This window comes from Ochlerotatus camptorhynchus, unplaced genomic scaffold, assembly GCF_037179485.1.
Source record: "Ochlerotatus camptorhynchus isolate MF236.1 unplaced genomic scaffold, CSIRO-AGI_Acam_v1.1 ptg000130l, whole genome shotgun sequence".
Taxonomy (NCBI): Eukaryota; Metazoa; Arthropoda; class Insecta; order Diptera; family Culicidae; genus Ochlerotatus; species Ochlerotatus camptorhynchus.
In genome coordinates this window covers 1,955,081-1,982,166 of record NW_027040620.1, presented here as the reverse complement: position 1 = coordinate 1,982,166, position 27,086 = coordinate 1,955,081, and the positions used below count along the sequence as shown (strand labels likewise).

The 27,086-nt window shown below is 42.1% G+C and overlaps 1 protein-coding gene across 3 annotated transcripts in view; it reads right to left on the bottom strand.

Annotated features, from left to right (window-relative positions):
- Positions 1 to 27,086, bottom strand: part of AdamTS-A (ADAM metallopeptidase with thrombospondin type 1 motif A) — a 629,564-nt gene that overhangs the window by 37,973 nt on the left and 564,505 nt on the right. For all 3 annotated transcript variants that reach the window (XM_065220620.1, XM_065220621.1, XM_065220622.1), the window contains exon 10: positions 9,737 to 9,889. In XM_065220620.1, the coding sequence (XP_065076692.1) occupies positions 9,737 to 9,889 (153 nt within the window). The remainder of the gene's footprint in view (positions 1 to 9,736; positions 9,890 to 27,086) is intronic.

Sequence of the window (27,086 nt, the reverse complement as noted above, 5' to 3'; positions counted from 1 at the left end):
TTGAAAGTTTTGGTGCGGGAAGAAATTAAGGGAAAAACTTCTGTTTTTACTAATAATTATGGTTTGTCTAAAATTTATTTCCCGGAAAAAAAGTGATCGTCAAAGTCCATGTCTTTTTCGGGTTATTGTTGAAGGGGGGGGGGGAGAGGTTGTTGTGAAGGGGGGAGGGGGTCAACATATATTGCTTTTCCTCATTCCTCATTGTGTCGCATTCTTCATTGTGGTCACGTCGTGATCCACCTTTAGCCACGCCGTCAGAGGCGACAATGAGCAAAAGCACGTAGTAGTAAAATTTACGTTTATTTTCTGGGTTTTATGTTTCAACATTTGATTTAACATTTCAATTGGTTAGCCTTTGGCTCTTCATCTTTGTTCTAGTTAATTGGTTATTCTAATGTGATGATTGCGTTTGGCGCTAATTTACAGGATACCCTTTGTGGGATTGTTTTGGTTTGAATTTAAAAATTTGATAACCTACCTACTTGAGCACCTAACTACTTAAACTAGGTTGCCAAATCACGAATGATCTGGTGGTTTGATCGCAGACAGGCGACTCTGAACCTTTCCAGCGTGGAAGTCTTTCGCTCCTCGAGTGTTTGAAGACCGGCCAGGTGGTGAATCTCAGAATTACGAGTTCGCGGTGGACTGTTAAGGATCATTCTGAGGATCTTGTTTTGGATCCTCTGAAGCTTTAAGTGGTGGCACTTTGCACAACTCTCCCAGATTGGCATACCATACTCAATAGCCGGCAGTATGATTTGCTTGTGGACAGCAAGCTTGTTTTTGAGGGACAGGGTGGACTTCCTGTTTATCAGAGGGTAGAGCGACCTGATCAAGATGTTACACTTGGTGGATGTCTTGTCCACATGGGATCGGAATAGCAATTTGCTATCGAGGGTGAGACCAAGGTAGACTACTTCACTCGACCATTCAATGGGAGTGCTATCAAGATGGATCTTGACGTTAGCAGGCGGAACAAGCCGAGGTGAATACAAATGTGGAAACAGAATGGTTTGTGTTTTAGCTGCATTGATACAAATCTTCCAGCTCTTAAAATAGTCGGACAAAACATCCAGGCCTGATTGTAGTTTACTCGCCAGAGCACGGATCACTCGACCCTTATAAATGGTGATACGGTCAAAATTTGGTCAATATCAACTTGACGTATTTCTTTCAATTTTGCATTTAAAAAAACTGAACACCCCACACCTTCAAGTGTGTGTAGAATGTTGCTCCTATTTTGATTTTGGAATTCACTCTTCAGTTGTCAAAAGCAAGACGAGCAGCGTATCAAAATTTTGCTCGCGCATCGCGAAAATCCGAGCTACTCGCACGCAAAGTTGGCAAAATCGCTAAAAGTTGCCAAATCAACCGTTACAAATGTAATTAAAGTGTTTGGGGAACGTTTGTCGACAGCCAGGAAGTCTGAATCGGGGGGAAATCGAAAACCGGAAGCCGCTGAGACGACAAAGAGAGTTGCCGGTAGTTTCAAGCGAAACCCTAACCTCTCTCTCCGAGATGCCGCAAATAAGCTGGGTGTATCGTCTACAACCGTGCATCGAGCCAAAAAACGAGCCGGACTATCGACTTACAAGAAGGTAGTGACTCCAAATCGCGATGATAAACAAAATACGACGGCCAAAGCGCGATCCCGGAGGCTGTACACGACGATGCTGACGAAGTTTGACTGCGTGGTAATGGACGACGAAACCTACGTCAAAGCCGACTACAAGCAGCTTCCGGGACAGGAGTTTTTTACGGCAAAAGGAAGGGGAAAGGTAGTAGATGTTTTCAAGCACATGAAACTGTCAAAGTTCGCAAAGAAATATCTGGTTTGGCAAGCCATCTGTACCTGTGGCTTGAAAAGCAGCATTTTCATAGCTTCCAGGACTGTCAACCAAGAAATTTACGTGAAAGAGTGTTTGAATAAACGTCTGCTGCCTTTCCTGAAGAAACACGGTTGTTCCGTACTGTTTTGGCCGGATTTGGCATCTTGCCATTACGGTAAAAAGGCCATGTACGCCGCCAACAACGTGCAGGTGGTTCCCAAGGACAAGAACCCTCCCAACACGCCAGAGCTCCGCCCAATTGAGAAATACTGGGCTATTGTCAAGCGGAACTTAAAGAAGACCAATAAACTGCTAAGGGCGAGCAGCAGTTCAAGGCAAACTGGCTTTCTGCGGCGAAGAAGGTGGACAAGGTGGCTGTACAAAATCTGATGGCAAGGGTCAAGCGTAAGGCCCGGCAATTCGGATTTGGAAAAGCGGAAGTCTAACTGAATATTTTTCCTGAATTTTATACTAATTGAACTTGAAAAAGAAATTTAATTTGATTTTTTAAATAAACGATTTCACCGATTTACACGCGTTTTCCCTTGACCAAATTTTGACCGTATCACCCTTTAGATGATGGAGGTGTCATCTGCGAACATTGACAGGATACCACCACCCGGCAGGGGAGGAACGTCTGACGTGAAAATGTTGAATAGAATAGGCCCAAGCAGGCTACCTTGAGGGACCCCTGCATCAACGATGAACGTATCAGAGGAGACACTGTTCAAGTAGACCTGGAATGATCTGCCCGACAAGTAGTTTTTGATGATCTTCACGAGGTAGTTCGCAAAGTTGTATCGATGCAGCTTGTACACTAGACCATCATGCCAGACATTGTCGAACGCCTTCTCGACGTCCAACAATGCCATGGCAGATGTATTGGAAACGGACTTGTTCCGCTTGATGATGTTAGTAACCCGTGCGAGTTGGTGGATGGTAGAGTGGCCTTTCCTAAACCCGAATTGCTCTTTGAGAAAGATGTTATTATCATTTGAAAACACCAGCAGACGGCTGAGTATCAATTTTTCGAATAGTTTCGAGATGGAGGACAAGAGGCTGATGGGGCGATAGCTTTTGGCACTGGTAGGGTCTTTGCCAGGTTTGTGAATTGGAATAACTTTGGCTAACTTCCAGCATGCAGGGAAGTAGCCAAGCATTAAACACTTGTTGAAGACCACTGCAAGGTGCTTGAAGAAGTCAACACTCAAGTTTTTCAGCTCGAGGTTGACCACTCCATCGACACCAGCGGCCTTCATGTTCTTTGTTGATTTAATCGCTGCTATCACCTCATCAGCCGATATTCTACTTTCGTCAGGGACAACTACGGGGGTGGCAGCGACACTATCCATTGCCTGTGATACTGCAGGCTCGTGGGGACTCACCATGGCGTGGCCAAGGTTATGTGAATTTACAAAGTGTTGTCCAAGAGCATTGGCCTTTTCAAATGGGGTTATTAGTAAAGATGGGTCCGAATTTTGGTTAGGAGAGGAAAGGGGAGGAATGGGCCTCGGCTTATTTTTCAAAATCTTTGCCATTTTCCAGAATGGCTTAGCACAATCTGGGAGAGAGCGAATCTTGTTTGCAAAATCGATATTTCTGAGATCCACCATCCTGGCTTGGATGATTTTGTTCAAACGGTTGCAATTGGTCTTCAGGTTAGGCAGCCCAGTACGCTGGTACTGCCTACGAATCGTGTTGCGGAGTCTAATGAGGTCTTTAGTAGGCCTGTCAAGGTTCAGAGTATTACTCACATGTCTGGATACTGGCACATGTAGCTCCCTGGCCCGGGAAATCGCTTGATCGATGGAGCGCAGACACCGGTCAACATCTTCGGACGATTCCGGTTGGACATCGTAGTCTACAGCGGTGTCGACGCAATGTTGGAACTGACCCCAGTCAACACGATGATAGTTGCGCCGGAAAGCTTCAAATCGATTTACGGAGGATCCCACCTCAGTCACCACCGGGTAGTGGTCCGAGCTGAGTTCCTGATAGGTGATAGGTTGAGCGATGTTGTTGCCCATGTTGCTGATGAAGATATCGATGGTAGCGTGAACACCGGACCGACTCAACCGGGTGGGAGTTTCCGGACTCAAGATGTTGTACTGCGCTTCCTGCAGGTCGTTGTTCAGGATGGTGCCGTTTTGATTGCGCCGATTGTTGCCCCAAGCTTGATGTTTGGCGTTCAGGTCACCAGCGATGATAAAGTTTTCCCGTCGTCGTGTTAGCTTGATAATATCTCGTCGCAGATCTGCTGCCGATCCGTCCCTGATGTTGACTTGTTTGGGGCAGTAAGCCGCGACGATGGTGATGGGGCCGATAGGAGTAGAAACTTCCACCCCTACGGCTTCGATGATCTTCAGCTGAAAGCTGGGCATCAGTCGACAGCAGATGTTTCTCCTTATTGCAATAGCCACTCCTCCTCCTCCAGAGTTGGTTCGATCTAGCCTCACGAGCCGGAAATCGGGAAAGTAGACGTTTGTTTCAGGCTTCAGGTGGGTTTCAGTTATGATGGCAATGTCGATGTTTCGTTCATTGAGAAACTCAACAAACTCGATGTTTTTGCTCTTCAAGGAGCAAGCGTTCCAATTTACGATCTTGATGGCTTCACGGTCCATACTTAGTGACAAGGGACAGGGCAGCATGAAGCTGTTCAGATCGAGTCTTGCAGGTGCGCAAGATGATGATGACCTCGGCCACGAGCGTCACAAGTTCCTCCGAGGAGAACGGAGAATCGTCGACAGGCTCACCTGAGACAACACCAGCGTATGATAAACCAGGGGCGGTGGAGGGACCTGGCATTGGCTGGGCAGCAGCAGCAGCGAGACGATGTTGGACTGTTCGATTGTTAGGAATACTCACATGCTTGACTTGTTGGTTGTTGAGCGGAAGTGGTTCTAAGTTCGGAACATGTCGACGGGGCTGGAGAGCTGGGTACTGGACTTCCGTGCGTGCAGGAGGCGAACGATGATTACGGAGGCGACCGGGCTGATTATTGATCGTAGCCTTCCGACGGATATTGATGAACTCCACTCGCTTGGGACATCCGCGATTGGAGGCTTGGTGGTTACCACCGCAGTTGACACACGTTGGCTCGATGTCATCATCTTGCTCACAGGACGCAGTCCAGTGAGTTCCAGCACACTTGCCGCAGATAGTCTTCATATGGCAGTTTTTGGTGCCATGGCCGTAGGAGAGGCAGTTCATACACTGCGTAACATCACGATGTTGGGATTTGTAATGTTCCCAACTGATGATGACCTGAAACAGGTCCCGGATTTCGGATCTCAGAACCGCTAGACTGGTGGATCCCTTCGTGAAGTGCACCAGGAACAACTGGTCACGGAAGCTGGTGTTGTGGTTGGAACGCCGGTTTATTGGGAACACCGCCTCAGGTTTGAGCCCAAGCCGCTCCAGCTCGGATTTAACCACAGCCGCCTCGAACGACGGTAATCCACGCAATACCAGCTTCAGTGGCTTGCTCGATGGCAGATCGTGCGTGAAGAAGTCAACGTTGTTTTCCTTTAGGAAACATCCTGTTTGATTGTACTCCTCCAGGCTGGAGCACATGATTTTGGTGCCGATGCTGCAAAGCTTGAAGCGAGGCAGCAGCTTGTGTTTTGCCAGTTCGGCACGCAGCTTGGCAACATCCTTCTCCGGCGTGAAAAGCGGGGGAATCCGCTCTCTTGCAGCGATGGGAACGACGTCACCATCGCCATTTTCTTCGGGGAGCACCGCAAACTGGTTGGCTTGCAGTACCCGTTTTCCGGCATCATCCTGCGACGCGCTGTGCTGGATTACCACCTTCTTTGAAGGGCCCGCTGCTGAATCATTGGTACGTTTACGCACCATTTGTTTCGTGTTGGCAAGTTGCAGTAAACTTGCCAGAACGCGCGAAGGTGGCGACGCTTCCACGGCGCAACGCGACAGCACAAACCGAATCGAAGCGAGAACTCGAGCGAAAAAGAAAACGAACTGAACAGCTCAACAGTCGCAGCAAAAGCACGACAGCAGCGCTGTTTTTATATCTTTTCAGGTTCAAGCAGAACGATGTGAAACCGAACCTGATAGGATTTCCTGCCGTTTTTTATGAATGGGGCGGAGCAAAAAGCTTCTTCTGTGCAGAATATGTAAAAAAGGACGGACTTTGGATGTTTGCATATATAGAGGTACCAGATATGTTTTACAGTCAGTTGTTGGTAATTCAAAGAGGAATTTCTAATGTGAATCTAAATGCATACATAAATGGACCAGTCATGTTTTGTAGTGTTAGATACTCGATTTTGTAATCTGTGAAAGGGATTGATTGATTTGTCGACCTCACTGCACTCTGTTAACAACTAACTGAAAATAGTTTATACGTGATGTTGCCACAAGTGGTATCTGATGGCCAATACGCGCGGAACCGATCTCCATCGATTCAGTGTCAAAACTGGGCGTGTGTGGGATATCGGAGTGAGTGATAGCTTAAATTTTGTATCGATCCCTCTATAAGCAGCCGCCGAAGTACCAATAAACTGAGCTGTAAACTTGTTTATGGTTATTATTGTTCAGGTTAAATTTCCACTGAACTAATTTGCACAAATTTTAACATCTTAATTTACAGGCGTGGATGATGAGAGCCACCTACACACTGCGTTCGTTCTGGGCTGCATGTGCAGCCGCCGGCGTAGCACACCCAGCGTGCAATCAATCAGTCGAATGCCCCAAAACAGAGCGCGGAGACAAAGAAACGAAGCCAAATTTTATGAATGAAGAAATTTACACCCCACAGACACAATGCGCACCCACCCATATGCACATTGAAGCCCGACCATATAGTGCTATCGTAAAGTATCGGTTTTCTTACCCATGCAAACCCGAGGATCGCAGTCTGCACAATACTGCTGAATTCGAAGCAGTTGCAGTTTGTTGCGACACAGTGGGTGGCTGGTGGCAATGCGTAAAAATTTACGCCTTCAATAAACGAAGAAGACTCATAACTTATCAACAACCCCCTCGAGTCGCCCCAGAGTCAATTGGTCAGTATTTTTTGTTTCGTTTCGCTTTGTTGCTGTAGGTCGTTGAAGACGTTTTAACGACAAGTTGGTTGCCATTTTTTGACTGACCGGAGGGGTAGTAAAAATCATTGAAGAATTTACGACAGCAGATTGTGTAAATGATAACTAAACATGGGGGGGCGTCCAATATATTCCGCAAACATTCAAAGTGGCATCAATCGGTCACTCGGGCAGTCAACAACGGATGGATCGTAAAATTTGTATGAGTAAAAAGAGCAGACGTGTGGATTGGCCCACTGACTGACTGACTGACTGACTGCCAAACTGAAAACATATTCGGTTTGGTCAGATGGACCAGAGGGGTGTACCATAAAGTACTTGGTGGGGAACATACATATTCATTGCCTAGGTCGTGGATTTTGTTTTCCGCTGTTGCTGTTGCTGCTGCTTAATAATTCCCTCGAGGAAAGTCGTAAAGTTTCCGCCATCGTCGTCGTGAGTGTTTGTTGTTTTTGTTTGTGTGCTCAGATGTTGGTACCTAATGACAAACAGCAATGAATGGCCGGCCAGCGTTCAAATGTCGTTTCAAAACTGCGCACTTAAGGGATTTTTTTTGAAGAAGCGGTTATTCAGTCGGGAAGGTTTTGTAGGGCAAAATCTAAACACAGAGTGTTTCGATCTAGAAACGTTCGCTTGCAAATAAAAGAATTTCTCAGTAGCACAACGACCGCATACACACAGACAGAGTTCACGGTATTTTTGAACTACGAAGTTGATTTATGTTGTGTTGCTAGCCCAAGTATTTCGCGGGCCCGTAAAAATCTCGACTGTCGTTAGTTTGGTCGATCTTGGTTGACGACCGATTTAGAAATTTAGGTGAAATGGTTCAAATTCTCTCGATTGTCGTATCATTCATTTTCTAGGAGACGATCTGAATTTGAAACTTGACCGCATCGAATTAAAAAAAAATCTTGCAAGCTTTCTAACACTTACATACACTGTGCACTGGTGAAATTCTTACACTTATGTCATTACCTGTTTGTTAAAAAATTGAAAGCCATACCCCGCACGTGTATCAATCGAACGATCGATTGGAATTCCAGCAATGTATCGAAGGAATCAACAACTCGCAGGCCCGTTCCCCGCAGTGATCAGATTCCACCGCGAAAAGAAAGCATTCTAATGATGGTCCGGAAATTTTTCCCGTGAGAGGATCGTTAATGTGATTACAGAGGCTAACACCCTGTGAAACCCACCGCACATCGAGCGCTCATCAACTCTGCTTGAATTCGGCTCCTAGCTCTCGCAGCATGTGGTGCATGCGGATTAAAACATCAAATTGAATTGCACTGAACCCCCACAATCACATCCCATCCGGCATCCGGGCGTAATGGCTCTAACAAAACCGACCATTCTCAGTGTCTCTCAGCCGGTTGTCTGTATGTGGGTGTGTGTGAGTGTGTGGTAGATTTGCCAAAAAAATAATAATTTCATTAATTATCTTCAATCATAAATTGGCAGCTTTGCCTCCTCCTCACACTCTGGCGCTCTTTAATTCTTGATCTGTGGGAATTGCGTGATTCATTTCCATCGGTTGATGATCGGCTGATCCATGAGTAGTCGAAATAATATTTTTTTATCGGTCATTTTCAGGCAATGTCCAAATGGAACAATTGTCCATTTGATCAATCTTACATTTGCCCAAATTATTTATATTATCATTCCTGTATCCTGTATCACTCATTCAGTCAATCATTTACTTGGTCAGTTGACTATGTTTTGTTGGCAAAATCAAGTATCTCTTCAATGTGGACAATAATTGGGTGTTTCATGCTACTTCTGACAGCACTCACCACCAGAGGGCGAGCAGTCTTCAGTCGTATGGGCTGGGGGAAAATCGACTTGGTGCAATTTGTTCAATAGGGGAAATGGCTCTAATGTTGGCCTATGGATCTAAGATTGGGCCCATCGCTAAAAATCTGCTATTTATCAATTGTATCTAGATGAACGCGTCATTGGGACGGTACTAATGGATATTTTTAGTCGCTATTGAAAATTTAGTAAATTGCTGAATTTATGTATGGGCCCAAATTAGGGGCATTTAGGCTGACATTATGTAGAAATTTTCTCACCACTACCAGCAAGGTTTGAAGAGAAGTCGTCGATTTTTCAAAAATCCCCATTCCGCAAAACTGGTTTATCCACCACTGGAAGGGCGACATCTGTCGGATTTGATGGTGAATTTGGTCAATTGTCCATTTGCCCAATCTTCCACTTGCCCATTTTGAGCAATACATAGTTCTGTTGGTCATTTGATTCGCTGGGTTGAAGGATCCGATTAGGTAAGATTAAGTGTGAATTTTCAGAACGGAATCGACCTATTCATGTTCAGTGGTCGTTTCCCTCCCCTAAATCAAGTCGGCCAGTCGAGGGAATTAGCCAGATCATTAGAAGCCGCACTGCGCGCACACACTCACACAACGGTGCGTGAGAGCCACAGAAAGCAGCCACGGCTGCTGCTGTATCACGTACAAATACAAATCGTAATCAGCTCGCGCATTTGATCGATGATTTCGATATCACAATTTATCAACGATTTGATCAAGCACAGCCAGAGCCCGAGTCTAGCCGAGGGGGATTAATGTACACACAGGCACGCACGGTTCCGATCGGGTCAGCTATTTTGAACACCCGGAGAGCGTCGACAGCTCTTGGGGGTACTTTGTTGTTTTGAATCCAGTACCCAGAGCCGCAGCCGAGTGTGTGAGTGTGGAGCAGCTATTTGGAGGCATAAACATTAATCATAACCTAATAGGTTGACCTAATTTTTAGTTTTAGATTCGAGATTGTTTGGTTGGAGGTGCGCAAGGCGAACGTTTCGGTGGTTGTGGTTGTGGTACTTACTCCAGGTACTCGGTGACAAAGTGCCGGGAACAGTTGGACCATGACCAGGGGTGCGTGTTCTGATCGAGCATTCGGGACATGATGTTCTGCTTGCCGCTGCCTTCGCCTCTAAATGGACCACATCGGACGTCGTCGTCGTGGGGCATGCTCAGTCTGGAATTGGTGGAGAGTGGATAAAGTTAGGTTAGTTAGGACTCCTAAATTGAACATTTAATATCTTAGAATAAAAGAAATCGATACCCGGATCATCCGGAATTAATCACTGGCCACATATAATCAGGAAAATTTGTAAAATATTCACAGAATAGTTTCTGATGTTTCTTTATGAGTCGCATGGTTAGTATGTTGTAGTAGAAAGTAGATTGAAGTTACCGGAATCGGTTTTCGGAACATCCGGGATAGTTTATGTTAAGCAGAATATAATCATTCCTCCTCAATTAGACATTGTATCTATCTCTCTTAACTATTTCTCTTGTAGATTTCTGATATATGACGAATAACCTGCATAGCTATACAGTATTTACCCGATTTTACCAACTTCTTTTTTGAAAATGTTTTACATGACCTTTATCTTTATTCAGAGCAGGGTTTGAGTATATCTTACTTCAAAGTATTTTTTTCTCAAATCGGCATAAAACCTCCTAATCTTTTATCATCAACGTATTACAACCCAAATAATACAATTTTTCTTAAAACTAGACAAAAATACAAAAATCCGTCGAAGGTTTTGTGGTAAATCGCTCGACGCAGCAGTTCTCAGAAGAACAATTGACACTACTCAACAAGGGATTAGGATATGCGATCTCCTCAAAACCTGACGTGGAAGAGGCCATCGTTGACATGGAGGCTGCAATCACTCACACACTTCCTATTCAATTACACGAGACTGCCAGGAATATTATTTCAGAGACAATACAAAACGGAAAGGACATTCACTTAGTAAAACCAAAAAAGAGGAAATTCGAATTCTCAAAGAACTAAAAATAAAGCCGGTATTCTATACTAAAGTGGACAAAGGTAATGCAGTAGTGATTTTGGACAAAGAGGCCCATACAGACAGTTGATGATTGACCCCCTCCCATCGATGGTTAAACATGTGGATAAAACGTTGAAAGAGTTCAAGGCATTTATTGGCAACACTACGAATCAATTGAAAGTTTCAAACCCTATTCTACCTAGGATCAAAGGTTTACCAAAGATTCACAAACCAGGAAACGAAATGTGGGAGATTCTCTCGGCTCAAGGATCCCCCACTCATAAGCTTGCCAAACGGCTAGTAAAGGAATTTCAAAATGTGCCTAAACCCTTTACAACTCGCTCAGCTAACAGCACACAGGAATTCGCAAATCAACTTCAACACAGGAATTCGCAAATCAACCACATGCGCTTAAATGAATAAACAATAAAAAAAGGTCAGAAAATCTGCGCGAATGTGGATCGAACAATTTCGCTTCAATACGGAAGTAAGTTCATTTGACAATGAAATACGAAATGAACACGAGTCAAGCCAAAGCAAACATCATGAAAACGATCGAAAGTAGTTCTGTTGATGTTGAAGGGGATCTGCTCGAAGAGATGACGGAATGTCTTTTTTTTTTTTTTCTTTATTAAAGAGATTTTTAGCCATAGGCTAGTTCATCTCTTAGATGACGGAATGACTTTCAATTGAAAGTGATGGTTGACAGCTTCGTCGTCGCTTGACGATTTTCGATTGAAAGTGACTTCGTTGGGCCCTGCTTGTGACATAAACATGAACCTGGACGTCCATAGGACCGTCCTCCGGATGATCCGGAACATCCGTAAAAGTGATCAATCCATGAAACTGATCCTAGAGCTACGCGTTTTTTTTAAATATTAGGATCTGTGATATAAGAATGAATTTGGGACATGGACCAAGATGGCCATCGGACCGTGCAGCGGAAGATCCGGAACATCCGTGAAAGTGGTAAATCCACGATCCTGATCCTAGAGCTCCACGTTTTTTATAAACATTAGGAACTGTGATGATAGAAAGAATTTGGGCTTGTGACATAAACATGAACCTGGATGTCCATAGGGCTGTCCTGTGGAGGATCCGGAACATCCGTAAAAGTGGTAAATCCACGATCCTGATCCTAGAGCTCCGTGGTTTTCTTGAAAGCATTAAGAACTGTGATGATAGAAAGAATTTAGGCTTGTGACATAAACATGAATCTGGAAGACGACAGGCTACTGGCCCCTGATCTTCAAGAAGTTGAGGAGGAGGTCGGTCGACTGAAGAACAACAAAGCAACTGGTGTAGATCAACAACCAAGTGAGCTATTAAAATACGGTGGTGAAGCACTGGCTAGAGCGCTGCACTGGGTTATTGCCAAGATTTGGGAGGAGGGGATATTACCGGAGGAGTGAAGCAAGGTGTTGTATGCCCAATCTACAAAAAGGGTGACAAATTGGATTGCTGCAACTACCGCGCGATCACACTGCTGAGCGCCGCCTACAAGGTACTCTCCCAAATTATACGCCGCCGCCTGTCACCATTTGCAAGAGATTTCTTGGGCATTACCAGTAGGGATTCATGGGTTCATATTCGCGATTCGGCAGGTTCTGCAGAAATGCCACAAATACAACTTGCTTACACATCATTTGTTCATCGATTTCAAATCCGCATACGACACAATCGATCGTGATCAGCTATGGCTGATTATGCACGAGTACGGATTTCCAGATAAACTGACGCGATTGGTCAAGGCAACGATGGATCCAGTGATGTGCGTTGTTCGAGTATCGGGGACACTCTCGAGTCCCTTTGAATCTCGAAGGGGGTTACGGCAAGGTGATGGACTTTCGTGTCTGCTATTCAACATTGCGTTAGAATGTGTGATCAGAAAAGCAGGGATAAACACGAGCGGCACGATTTTCAGGAAGTCCATCCAGCTTCTTGGCTTCCCCGATGACATCGACATCATGGCACGGAACTTTGAGGCGAAGGTGGAAACGTACATCAGACTGAAGGCTGAAGCTAGGTGGATTGGACTTGCCATCAACGCAATAAACACAAAATACATGAAAGGAAGAGGTTCTAGAGAAGACAATGTTAGCCTCCCACCCCGAGTTCAGATACCAGCAGAGAATTTCAAAGACGCATTATGGTAGGGAATCGTGCCTACTTTGGACTCCGGAGGACGCTCCGGTCGAATAAAATTCGCTACGAAGTCGACTATCTAAAATACGCTGATTAGACCGGTGGTCGTCTACAGCCACGAGACCGTGACTATACTCGTGGAGGACAAACGCACCCTTGCATGACGGAACGTGGAGGAAGCGAATGAACCAAGAATTGCACCAGCTGTTGGGAGAACCATCCATCGTTCACATTGCAAAAATTGGGCGACTACGGTAGGCTGGGTATGTCGTAAGAATGTCGCACGACGACGCAGTGAAAATGGTTCTCGAAAGCGCCCCAACAGGAACAAGAAGACGAGCAAGGTGGATCGACCAAGTAGAAGGCGACCTGCAGACCCTTCGCAGACTACGAGACTGGCGAAGTCTCGCCATGGATCGAGTAGAGTGGATACGACTTCTTCGGACAGCAGAGGACAACAAGGCCTTAGCCCGATTGCAAGCCATAAGATTGATCCAAGAACGAAAAACCGTGGAACTATGATATTAGAATGAATTTGGAGTCTTAACATAAACATGGGTCCCAATGACCATCTGCCAGTCCTCCGGAAGATCCGTAAAAATGGTCCATCCATGATACTGTTTCTAGAGCTCCGTAGTTTTGTCGAAAATACTTCTAACTGTGATATATGAAATAATTTAGGGTCGAGACATCAACATGAACCTGGATGGCCATTGGAACGTCCTCCAGAAAATCCTGATCATCCGTAAAAGTGGATCATCGATGAAACTGTGAAAATCCGTGGAGCTGCGATTTAAGATAGAATTTAGGGTCGTGACATAAACTTGGATCCGGATGGCACATCCGTAAATTTATCATACTGTGAAACTGATCCTAGAGCTCTGCAGTTCTTTTTTAAACACTGTGATATAAGAAACCTCTGGATCACTTTTACGGATGTTCCGTATCTTCCGGAGGACGGTCCTATGGCCATCCAGGTCCGTGTTTTTTATCTTTATTAAGGAGACTTTCAGCCCTGGGCTGGTTCGTCTCCGGTACGTGTTTATGTCATGACCCCGAATTCTTTCTTATATCGCAGTTCCACATGCTTTCGAAAAAACCGTAGAACTCTAGGATCAGTTTCAAGGATTGACCATTTTTAAAGATGTTCTAGATCTTGCGGAGGATGGTCCCATGGCCTTCTAGGTAAATGTTTATGTCACAACCGCAAATTAATTTATATATGACAGTTCCAAGTGATTTCGAAAAAAAAACGTGGAGCTCTAGGATCAGTTTCACACAATGACCACTTTTACGGAATTTTCGGATCTTGCCGAGGACGGTCCGATGGCCATCTGGGTCATGTTTATGTTACGATCCCAAATTCATTATAATATCGCAGATGGCTATTAAGAGATGGCTAAGTTGTGCCATTGCAAACTTGCCGTTACACGTTTTTCGGAGGCTTCGTAGTCGGCGTAAAGTTTTTTACCCACCGTATTCGGAGTGTTAATAGAGGTCAAGGAAACGGACACTCGAGACTCTTAAGCATGCTACCTAAAACCACACATCGTAGCATGCCTTTACCTGTTGGAGACTAAATGTAGGTACATGGTTAGGTAAATTGTGACATGGCAGTGGATACCTGCTGATTTTTAGTACCTATTGATTAGTATATAACTCGTAGATAACAGATGGATTATTCAGTGGTCTTGAGTACTTGGCACTGATGAAGTCTGCAAGCAGTAGACGAAATACGCGTATCTGTCAAAAGATAAGCAATTATAACGGAATTTAAAGGAAATAAACCAACACAAAGCTCTTCATAAAGGGATTCCGTTAAGAGGTTCGACAAATTTAAAAGAAAAATACTTATTATTCTAAATTTAAAAACTATCAAAAATCTGTTCCAGTTAGTATTTGGCCACTTCTTTTTAATTACTGTAGCGTCTCTAGTGGTCGTAGTAGGAAACTGCTGACAGCGTTTTGATCTGGAAGGATTATAAAATAAACGTCGATTTAAATTGTTTAAGCCTAATTTCAGATCATCCAAACGCAGAATATAATGCTTTTTCGCCTTCGTCCAAAGGTTTAATTTTATTTGTCAATAGCAGGATATTCAGACCCTAACAACAAATTTGAATTTGAAAATAATACATATCTGCTTTATCTTATACTGTTCATTTGCTCGCATTACATAAATATTTACGCAATTTTCAACATAAGAGATAATAAAAAAATGGTAGGGGTTGAAAGAAACAATCAGGACATCCGATTAAAGAGATTTGAATGGGGAGAATGGGAATGCCAACTCCCTGTTGTTAACATTTCGTGGATACAGGACGGGTTCTTCTCCCGCTCATTGGGGCATCGTCCTGTTAGATGTCCCGTTTTTTGAGCAATTGTACGATCTTGTCGCTGGAAGGAGATTCTTTATAATCCCGTGGAAGCGTATAAGTGATTTTGCAGGGCATTCCACCCAACCCATTTTTGGCCCTTCATATGTTGAGGACAATCAGAGGTTATTAAGCTTGATAAAGTCGAACACTGATGAGAGCCAACTGCTGTTGGACTTAGTTTTGATGCTACAATGGTTGGTAGACCACTATCATGCATGGAAGGATAGTTTATTCAGTGGTGAAAATTTCATCAGTGTATGTGTATGAATACGTTTAAAAGTTATCGAAGATGGTCCGCGAGAGACGTGAAAAAATTCTTCGTTGAAAATCCAACGTGGTCAGGAGAAGTGATCGTTAAGGTTCTCAAATTACCAAAATCGAATGTAAACACCGTAACGTTGGATCGCGCAAATCAAAACAAACGTAGAAGTGAAACATATGACCGGAAATTACGAACGATTACGATGGCATCTCTGGACGTGATTTGACGAAAAGGTTCAGTGCGGCGCACAGTACAGTTCAGCGAATATTTATGCGAGAAGATTTTCGGTCCTACCAAACATCCCAACAGGACGCTGAAACAAAACCAGGTTGCCAAAAATCGTGCAAGGAAGCTGTACGAGCAAGTTCTGATTTCTGTATTTTGATGGATGACGAAACTTAAACACCTTTAACTACTTTGCACAAATTTCAGGTCAACAATTTCACCTTACCAAGCGTAAGGGGGATGCTCCGGGTAAGCTCAAATTTGAAACAAAGGTTTTCATCACTGGAGCGACTATAAATGGACAACTTCAGAAGAGAGTTTTGCCATTTATTCAGTCACACGAAGGTCATAAAGTTTTGGCCCGACTTAACCGGCTGCCATTACAGGAGGGATGTCATTGAATGGTATAATCAGAATAATGTCGATTTTATTGAAAAAATATCAATCCACCAAATTGTTCAGATTTTCGTCCCATCGAAAAATTTTGCGCAATTCCGGAGAACTCCGAGATTTGGGCGTATTTGCTTCTGCAAACAAACACGTCAATTGCCGATTTCTCGCGAATCAAAGCTTAATTTCGAGAACAAACAAACTATTCCAAATGACAGAGAAATCATTCCTCTACATGATTGTGTTGTTAGTTTTCCAGGCTGAGTTTTTATTTGCGAGAAATCGGAGATTGAGTGTTTGTTTACAAAAGCATTTACGCCCTAATCTCAAATCACTTCGGAATTATCAAGCGTAAATTGAAGAAATGCGGCAAAACAACCAAAACACCATCTGATTTGGAGAAGTGGTGGAAAAAGATAACAGATAAGGTTGACAGTACTACTGTGCATGACATGATTGGAGCGAAAAGTTTTAAAATTCATCCGAAACGCTGACGAGTATTTTTTTTTGTATTTGTCCTTTAAAGCTAAATGGTACCCTTAAAGTTTTTGTATGTTATTTCCTCTTGGAGAAATAATCCATTTCATGCGACCAAGTTCAAATTGGAACAGACTTTATGCTAACCAATCGGAGCAATTCACGGAACTTACTTTTATTAACAGAACGGGCCAAGTTAAAGTCGAAGATATGATAACAACGGTTGAACACATGACACATACTACTTATAAGTGCGGAACGTGGGAATTCGAAAAAAAAAATTAAAAAATAATTCAACTCAACTTGTAGAGCAGGGCAATCTATGAGACTGAAAAATCTCAGATATGAAAGAAGCCTTAGTTACGTTCCTAAGACTCTCGAGAAGATCGAGGCCGATTAGTTTGCAACGAACTTCATAACTAGGTAGGTTGAAAGCATCGTTCCAACGTAATTGTCAAAGAGCAAAGCGGATAAACTTGCGTTGAATTACCTCTACTTGTTGTATACTCTAATGTAGAGCGAACCAAAGAACAATACAGAGTATTTAAGCACTGAATATCTGATAATCTGTACTTGTAAGTTAAAAGAAGATGTTGTAAGGTATGTGTTTGACACATGAAACCTGTCAATTTCGCTTTCAGAGTGTCACAAGCAGCTTTTTCATGATTCGTGAGCGTTCGCTCAGAGTGAGCGCTCGCGAGTCATAAAATCGCTGATTGTGACTATCTCAAGGAAATTTGACAGCTTTTACGTGACAAACACTTGCTTTTCAATCTCTTGTGGTACCTAACAAGTACAAAATATCATTATAACATCTAATGATTCCAAAATTCCGAAAATATTTTTTTGTAGCAAGTGAGTGGAAGCAAGCCTGCTTATATCCTTAACCGTATATTTACTCTTTAGAGATGTACCAGTGATAGTCACTGCGCATTTGTCAGCATTCAAAGTCATACGATTTGTAGAATACCATTTGAAAACATTGTCAAGTTCCCGTTGAAGGAAATGTGCATCTTCTTGACGGATTATAAAAAGTAAAGTTTCTAGTCATCAGCATACAAGAGCTTAAAACATTTAAGTAATAAGTTGACGTCATTCAAGTACAGCAAGAATAAAAAAGGTCCGATATGATGACTGCCCTGTGGAACACCAGATGTGACAAAGAATTGTTCTGATACAGTATTTCCAATTTTCACTGACATTGAACGACCAATCTAGTAAACTACTGGCGAAACCAAGACATTCGAGTTTTGCTATTAAGAATTTATGATTGATTTTATCGAAGGCTGCTGAAAGATCAGTGTAGATTGCATCAACCTGCTTGTGAGCTTCTATAGTTTTAGTTATAGTGTACTAGTAACCAAGGCATAGTTGGATTTTTTGCATTTAATATCATTTGTTAGTGCTGTAATTGAGTTTTAAGTGTTCATCAAATTGTGCTATAATGGATTGCCTCCCGGTGAACCTGCTCTCAGATGACCATGGCAATTTGCAAGAAAGGTTAAGGCTGCTCTGCTATCCACCAAAACCTCATTAAGACTAGAATCTGGAGAAGGTTCAGAAGGGTGTATTCTCGAAGCTCTTAAAGATTGATTCACTGGCAAAAAGGTTGAATGACGACGAACGCAATACCATTTGAAAACCGTATTTAAACTACAATAAAAGCTATTACTTTTCCTTATCTCTGTTCCGCAATCTAGTGCCAATCACCGACGGACATCGGGGGAGTTGATGAAACCGATTTGTACCTTCCTAAAAGTTGTCCTAGCTCGCTTTCTACTCTCTATATGCAATTTTCACACTGCCGTACCCTTAACGGAACTATCAATTCTATACTTTTATCTCCTCATCTATCGTATAAAAATTATCACTTTAGTCTGTTATTTGAAATTAGCATCTTCAACTATGTAAATCGTTGACTTCACGCAGAAGTAATACTAAACATATAGTCAAAGTAAGTTGCTTTCAAGAAATCCCTAACAAATTCATAAGGTTTTAAAATGCAGACTGAGCTTTTTGGCCATTTTGCTTGATCTTAGCCCGTTTAGATTTATGGCAGCATTTATGGAGGTAAAGTTTCCTGCAAAAAGTTAAGCGTTAGAATTTGGTTTTCTTTCGATACTTGCGCTGTGCGATCCAGCGTTCTTCCAGGTGATTTTCTCCCCATGGATTGGAAGCAGTTACTCGGAAAGAGTGTGATACTATTTTACAACATTTCACATTTCGAACAGCTGGAAGCTCAATCGTTCCCGAAAAAGATCCCCTTCTTCCGGATGGTCCCCGAAGTGCACCATTAAATGATGCAGGAATGTACGCTTGAATGAGTTTTTCCGAAGACTCTTTCGCCGAATAAAATTTCTGCTATAGATCGGAAACCAGCTAATCTCGGAAAATTTTAGTGGTTTGCTGTCGGTACTGATGCAAGTTATTCCGATCGTCATCTATTTACAAGATCTGGAGAACGCTTGTATGTTTTTAGACTCTTCTCCGCCAGATGGTCAGTCGTTTATGATACCGGTTCAGCCGGACGTGTTGGTTCTAAAGAACTCAATTTTACTTAATTCTACTTCGAGATTTCCTTGTCATAAATTAGATTTTGACGTAGGATTACGTCTTTTGGCAACATATTGGGGGTGAAATTTCAAAAAACTAAAATCGATCGCGTTACGAAAAGTGGTCAGGCTTTGAGCACTTATAACTCTGTCAATAGCGTATGGATTTTAATTCTAAACAAACCAATCGATTAGAAATGTTTCTACGAATCTGCTAAAATGAACACTTTATCAATTTTCAAAAGGTCACTATTGAAAATTACACAAATGTCCAACTGTTGCAATGGCGATCAAAATTATAATCGATTGCCTACAAAAAGCGCTTTCCTTAACACAGTTGCCGAATATTAATATCGAGAACGTAATCCTACGTCAAATCTTTGGTCGTGTCTTGGATAGAACCTTACTTTTTATTCATAATGAGGATCCAAACAGAGTTATTTTATGATACACTTTAAAAAGACTAAAAAGCAAAAATATATGTATTTTTCTCTTATTTATAACCTAATGGTTGCTTTTGTAACGATAGAACACGTTTATAGAGTATTTTATAAAGACATTAATAAACAATTGCTAATGAAGTTTATGTTTGAATTACAGAACAGTTTTATGGAGGGATTGAGAGCTGCTTTAAGTTTATTTAAAAAAAAAGACAGTTTTTGACTTTTTCACCAGACTTTAAAAGGGTTTTAAAGCAGCAATAAGCTGAATTACTTAAATGTTTTTTACTTTAAAATGCTGTATTTAAACTAAATTGATTGATCGTTGCCGTTATTAAACTATCATAAATCAGAGTGGATGTCAAATAGTTGCTGAATTGTTACTTGCGATAGTAACAACAAATTTAACGGAAACTTGATCGTAATTGTTTTGTGATATAAGGAGCTTGGTTGCCTAGTGGCGACCGATTTTGCGTACTGGGCAGAAAACCCACTCTCTTTCGCACTATGGAATAGTTAGGACTTCAATTCAGCTTATCGTTTACAAAAACGCATCCTGCTGCTATCCCAACCCTTTTATCCAACATCCAAGTGATTTCTCGTGGAAGTGCAGAAGTGTTTTCGGCTTCATCAAAGCGAGTATTACGTCAACATATTGCTACCCATTCCTTTCTTGACCTGCATTTGGACGTGGCTGGCGCTGGTATTGCCTAGTTTTAGACGACCAGTATTAATTAGTGCAGGTCGATCTCTTTGGCATAAACCCAATGATGATTGAGGAAGTTGAGAACAATTAGCTCAAATAGTTTGAACGTAGCACACCATGCGGTAATTCCTCTGTACTTGGATACTCCCTTTATCGCCTTTTTTAAACTGGAAAAACGAACGGTTGCTTCCAGATATTCGGGAAAGATCCAGATGATACAGTGGGGTTGAAAATAGCTTGCCATGTTCGCTGTTCGTCGTCCAGGATTGAGTTTGATATTCTGTTGGGTTCGATGCAAATATGTACGAAACAGTTTTGTGTTGGGTCGTTTGTATCTGCTATTTATCAGATACACGAGTTACTGTTCCGTGAGAGTTTTTTTTAGAGCAGACCTGTTGACCAATTGAAAGCGTTTAAGAAAGGCATTGGACCAGGGTGGGTAAATAGGACCTTTACTGACTGGTTTGGGCGTTTTTTATAAACATCAACGCGTGTTTTAACAGTCAAATTATGCAACATCTCATCCCAGTTGATAGTGCACAAAAACAGCTTCATTTAGGTGAAGTCTGTTCTCCTGAAGTTATAACGAATAATTTCAGCGGTAGAGGTGTTCTCATAAGGAACGCATTCATTTATAAACAAGTAAAGAGTTGGATGATGTTGGCATTCCTTAACAAGTGGATCAGGAGTTTCAGAAACAGCAATGTCCTGAATCAGTTATTGGGTGACATAGCAAAGATCAAGCAGATGACCGTTAGAGTTGTAGACAGAGTTGAGTTGGATAAGCCCCGCGATACTATAATCGAACAGGATTTGTTTCTGAACTAAAGGGTGATACGGTTAAAATTTGGTCAATATCAACTTGACGTATTTCTTTCAATTTTGCATTTAAAAAACCTGAACACCCCTCATTTTGAAGGTGTGTGTGTGTAGAATGTTGCTCCTATTTTGATTTTGGAATTCACTCTTCAGTTGTCAAAATGCCGTCCAAGCAAGAAGAGCAGCGTATCAAAATTTTGCTCGCGCATCGCGAAAATCCGAGCTACTCGCACGCAAAGTTGGGAAAATCGCTAAAAGTTGCCAAATCAACCGTTACAAATGTAATTAAAGTGTTTGGGGAACGTTTGTCGACAGCCAGGAAGTCTGGATCGGGGGGAAATCGAAAACCGGAAGCCGCTGAGACGACAAAGAGAGTTGCCGGTAGTTTCAAGCGAAACCCTAACCTCTCTCTCCGAGATGCCGCAAATAAGCTGGGTGTATCGTCTACAACCGTGCATCGAGCCAAAAAACGAGCCGGACTATCGACTTACAAGAAGGTAGTGACTCCAAATCGCGATGATAAACAAAACACGACGGCCAAAGCGCGATCCCGGAGGCTGTACACGACGATGCTGACGTAATTTGACTGCGTGGTAATGGACGACGAGACCTACGTCAAAGCCGACTACAAGCAGCTTCCGGGACAGGAGTTTTATACGGCAAAAGGAAGGGGAAAGGTAGCAGATGTTTTCAAGCACATGAAACTGTCAAAGTTCGCAAAGAAATATCTGGTTTGGCAAGCTATCTGTACCTGTGGCTTGAAAAGCAGCATTTTCATAGCTTCCGGGACTGTCAACCAAGAAATTTACGTGAAAGAGTGTTTGAATAAACGTCTGCTGCCTTTCCTGAAGAAACACGGCTGTTCCGTACTGTTTTGGCCGGATTTGGTATCTTGCCATTACGGTAAAAAGGCCATGGAGTGGTACGCCGCCAACAACGTGCAGGTGGTTCCCAAGGACAAGAACCCTCCCAACACGCCAGAGTATCACCCTTTAAGTTCATCGATGAATGAGTAAGGTTGGGATACAGATATTCCGGTAAACCTTGAGTTCAGCAGACAGTACGCATGTGGAAATCGCCCATGATGAGTATCTTATCTGCTAAAGCCATGCGTGAGGTAATCCATGCCAATGATTCGCAATGTTTAGACGCCAAAGTTGAATCGTTGACACGGTCACGAGGTACGTAAATGACACAGATAAATAATGTGTGTGTGTACCCTGGGACAAACAGATCAGTACTGTTTGGAGGTTGCAATAAGCGGCATTTATAACTGGAGCGAACAACCAAAAGCACACCCCCACCAGTGATTTTCGTATTGGTCAGGTTTGAGCGGTCAGAACAGAAATCAGTAGGTATATTCATATCCAAATATTTGAGTGAAGAGTGTGTTGCAGTTCAGCCAGGTGAATAGTCAGCCAGAGTAGTATTCATGCCACCTAGATTTTGATAATAGCATACTAAACCATGTACACTAGAGTTGCGCTGATTCTGGGGGGTAGCTGTTCTATGTTCTATGAAATCCATGCGCGTTTTCAGTGGTCTTATTGCACCAATGTATACCTTAAATATCCATCTTGAAGATGAATGAGGAAGATTTGGAATTACGGATATGTGAAATTATTGAAAGATACAAATATGATTCGCGGACAAAATTGGCTCAATACTGTAGAGCAGTTCCAGGCTTTCTTAGTGAAAAACAATTGCATTTTGGAATCGACCTTCTCCGATTTGTATGAAACTTTGCGTAAGGGTTTGTAATGGGCAATGATTTGATCTTGTTAAATTAAAAAAAAATTGCATTGATTGCAGAGATCGAATGAATGTCCGAAGCTGTGAATTTGAACGATAGTCGAAAGGGTTCTCATTGATATGAGAATCATTGGCGAAACTACGGGGAAGGCTACTGAAATCAGACTTAAAGTGGTCATTTTTAATCGATAGACGAAAGATAGATGATAGATGAAAGTATAGAGTACTCGTGCGGAACTATCAACTCTATACTTTCATCTAATCATCTATCGTATAAAAATGACCACTTTAGTCTGATATCAGTAGCCCTCCCCGTAGTTACGCCAATGATTCTCATATTAATGAGAACCCTTTCGACTATCAATCAAATTCACAGCTTCGATCTCTCTAATGAAATTCAATGCCTTGGTCAATTTTTACAAGGGCTTCCAAATGTCAACTTACTACTTGAGTTAATGTATCCGTAAAGATCAACTCTCAAGCCGATATTCAGGTATCTTGCTACCGCCCGATACTGGTTTTCGGATACTCCCTTCCAACATGAATATGAAACTGCCAAATGCCAAAGCAATGCGATAAAGTAGTATTTCTCAGAGCCACACGGTAGTATAGACACTAAGAATATTTTACAGAAATATGTGAAATAATCCTAGTGTGTTGGAAGATAAATGATTCATACCATATCGAACAGCGGACATCGATGTCATGAAAAACGCACCACTATGAATAATAACTAGCACCGCCCCGGATGATCATCTACGAAAACAAAACCAAATGCAAGCCTCATATGATTAATGGTACTAGATAATAAACTTTATTTAGGAGCTCACTTACTGTCCGGTGGCAATGATCGTTCATCATCGACAGCCATATCGCTAAGGGCAAAAAACCATCAGCAGCAGCAACAACAACAACAACAACAACAACAACAACAACAACGTCATCTTTCCCAACCAGCCCAACGCGTCCGTTCAATTAACGGCCAAAGCGTGTTTGACATAAAAACAATAGCATTTACTGCCCGGAGCCGGTCGGCCGATACTCAGCGATGTGTCATTCTGTCGCGCACTTGTGTCATGAAAGATCCCACCGCGCACTGACATAGTCAGTCAGAGGCCAGCCGCAGACAGTCAACAGACAGTTTTCTTGATTTTGCGCACGCTTCTTCGTTGTTTAATAGCTTTATTGTTCGGACAGCTCGACTCGGCGATCAATGCGCCATTTGGCCGGGTATCGGCCAATAAATAACAATCAGAGAAGGGTTGTCCCTTTGCCAAAGTACGGCGCTCATCATTGTTGTAGTTAGCGGAAAGGGATAGTGAAGTGCGATGGTCATGGAATTCAAGTGTCGTACTGTCACCATCGTGACTAGCCGGGCATGAGTTGGTTTGGTTGGAAGTGTGCTAATTAGCTGGGACATTGCTGGAATTGATAATGTGTTTGGCGATGGTAGACTGAGTCAGGTTTAGCTCAGTTGAACTATTTTAGAACTAGATACTAGACAAAGATGGTATTCACATCCAGCCGGAAAATGCAGTTTTGCAGTTTACGTCAATTCAATTCAATTTATTGGAGGACACTACTTGTGGATATTCCAAAGTGTTGTGCAACGGTCCCTTCCTAATCTTGGATTCCGGAAAATTATCGTTTTGGGCAGTGTAAAACTTATGCACAAATGTATCTTTAGCACATTCACTTCAATTTATCTCATCAAAATAAAAGTTCAGATCAAACCAAAGCGATTAACGCCGAAGACACTCCCTTCAGCAAACATGTCTATAATTGCGCTAAACTACCATTTCAAGTCCATTTATGACATCATAAAATTACAGAGCACCATTTAATCGCATCAAAGATTCAATAGAACAACATTTACCTATTCTCTAAATAGCAAATCATCCCATCATAGAACCTCTATTGCAGTCCATCAAATCAATTCAAAACGGCAAACCATATCATTAGTGAACGGTTCGAATGATGACGTGCTGCCGGCCTCCCCAGCCCCCAATGCCAACGTCTCGCTCGATTGGAACCAAGTTATGGTCATGACCCATTTTTTCCCTGATCGCGCGCACTTTGCCGAGACTTCACTCAAACGGAGAGTTCTCTCTAATTTGTACCATCGCAAAACCGGAGTGCAATTCGCAACGCCATCGCAGAAGGATAGGCTTTTATTGAATTTCGCCGCAATCAATTGGTACCTACCCACCGCCAGCAAATCCCTTCGTTTGAAAAGGTTGACCTGTCGCAATTTAAAGAGTGTGCAATTTTTTTTCTTTTCGTCTCGTTTTTGGTCAACATCAGATCAACATCTCTCCCAATATGTACATGTTGGCAAATGGCGATGAATGACGGTAATTGCATCAGCGTTTATACGGGCTTCAGCGCAAAATGTATCCATTACGGTCGATAATTTGACATCGATGGTTGGGGTTTGTGCCGCCTGCAGACGTAGGGACTTGCGCCAGGGGGTTACTTAATTGTTTAATGAGGATTTTTCTGAGATGGAGATCGATTAAATTTCCATCGATTGCAATTTTGCCAGAACGAGTGAAGGAATTTGGGAAAGAAGGGGTTTGGAGATGATGATGTAGGGTGTGGTCCTCTTATTGACCCTATCGTAAATTTTTCATCTTTACTAAGTTTAGTTCGATACAATACATGGTCTAAGTATTATTCCATTCATCTACGAAAATAATACCATTAAAATATATTTCAAATTTGCCATAATTGGCACACTTACCCTACATGGAAAACACATTAGTCCAAATACAAATAAATCGTTTCAAATCAAACATTAGAAATACAATAAATATTTAAAGCACGGAAAAAGTATTGAAATATTCGAATAGATTTTTTTAAATTTTCTATTGTTATAATGATATTTAGCCAATTTGGTTTGTTAATTACTTAAAAGACATTGATGGCTTTTCACATTTTGAAGCCATTTGTGCATTTTCAATGGGTTATAGACATTTTAAATCCATTTGAGCGTTTTGAAACACATTTTTGCAATGTGAAGGTATTTAAGGGAAGTTGCGTGATTATCATGGCAGTTTTGAGAACTTCAAAAAAATTTCGGGAACTTCAAGGCAGTTTCATTAACTTTAAGAAATTTGCGAGAACTTTTAAGGTGATACCAAATCTTCAAGAAAGTTTAGAGAACATTATAGAATATTATAGATGTTTAGGTAGTTTCATTTCATCCAGTTTCGAGTACTTTGAGGATGCGTAGAGAAGCTCAGAAAAATTGCAGGAATTTTTAAGGAGTTTTGAGTAATTAAAAGATATTCCAATAATTTCAGGAATTATCCAAAAACTGCGGGGTATGCAGGGAAGTTTAATGAATTCCATGGACTCCCGCTTATTTGAATGACACTTCATGCATATTAACGGGGTTCATTTTGAATGTGTACTTATGGTAACCCTATGAGCACCAAGAAAAGCGTGTTTCTGGAAGCCTTATTTCCTGTTTTGTTTTGATCCTGTTTTACTCCATTCCGTATGCTGAATGAAGTTTGAGCAATTCTTAGTTTGCACGGTGTAGTTCAAATTTAAAAGTGTTCAGATTAAAAATGGTCAGTCCACGGTATCAAGAAAATTTCCGAAACTTTAGAAAATATAGGCAACTTCAAAGAAGTACCAAAAATTCTAATTCAAAGTTCCGTCAGTTTCTAAGAAAGTTACGGAAATTTCAGAGAAGTCCAAATTACTCCAGGGAAGTTAATAAGTTTCATGAGAATTACAGGAACTCCAAAAAAGTCCAGAGAATTTCAAAAACACTTAGCGAACTTCATAGAAGCTCAGAAATTATTAAGGAATATCCGGGAACTTCAGAGTAACTCTGAGAACTTCAGGAATGTTTACAATTCCTTGTACGTATTGCAATAGTGTCCAATTGATCGACATAGATGGTCTTAAACGTGCGGGCACACAGTGGGGCCTCATAGCCTAGTTAGTAAAGGCACGGTATTACCAAGCCGGAGGCGGTGGGTTTGATTCCCGGTCCGGTCGAGGGAATCTTTCGGGTTGGAAATTTTCTTGACTTCCCTGGGCATAGAGTATCATTGTGCTTGCCACACAATATACAAATTCATGCATTGTGCTTGGCATCGAAAGCTCTCAATTAATAACTGTGGAAGTGCATATAGAACACTAAGTTGAGAGCACGCAATAAGCTAATATGCGCTAAGCAATAAGCTTGAAATGCGAATAAGAAGAAAGAAGG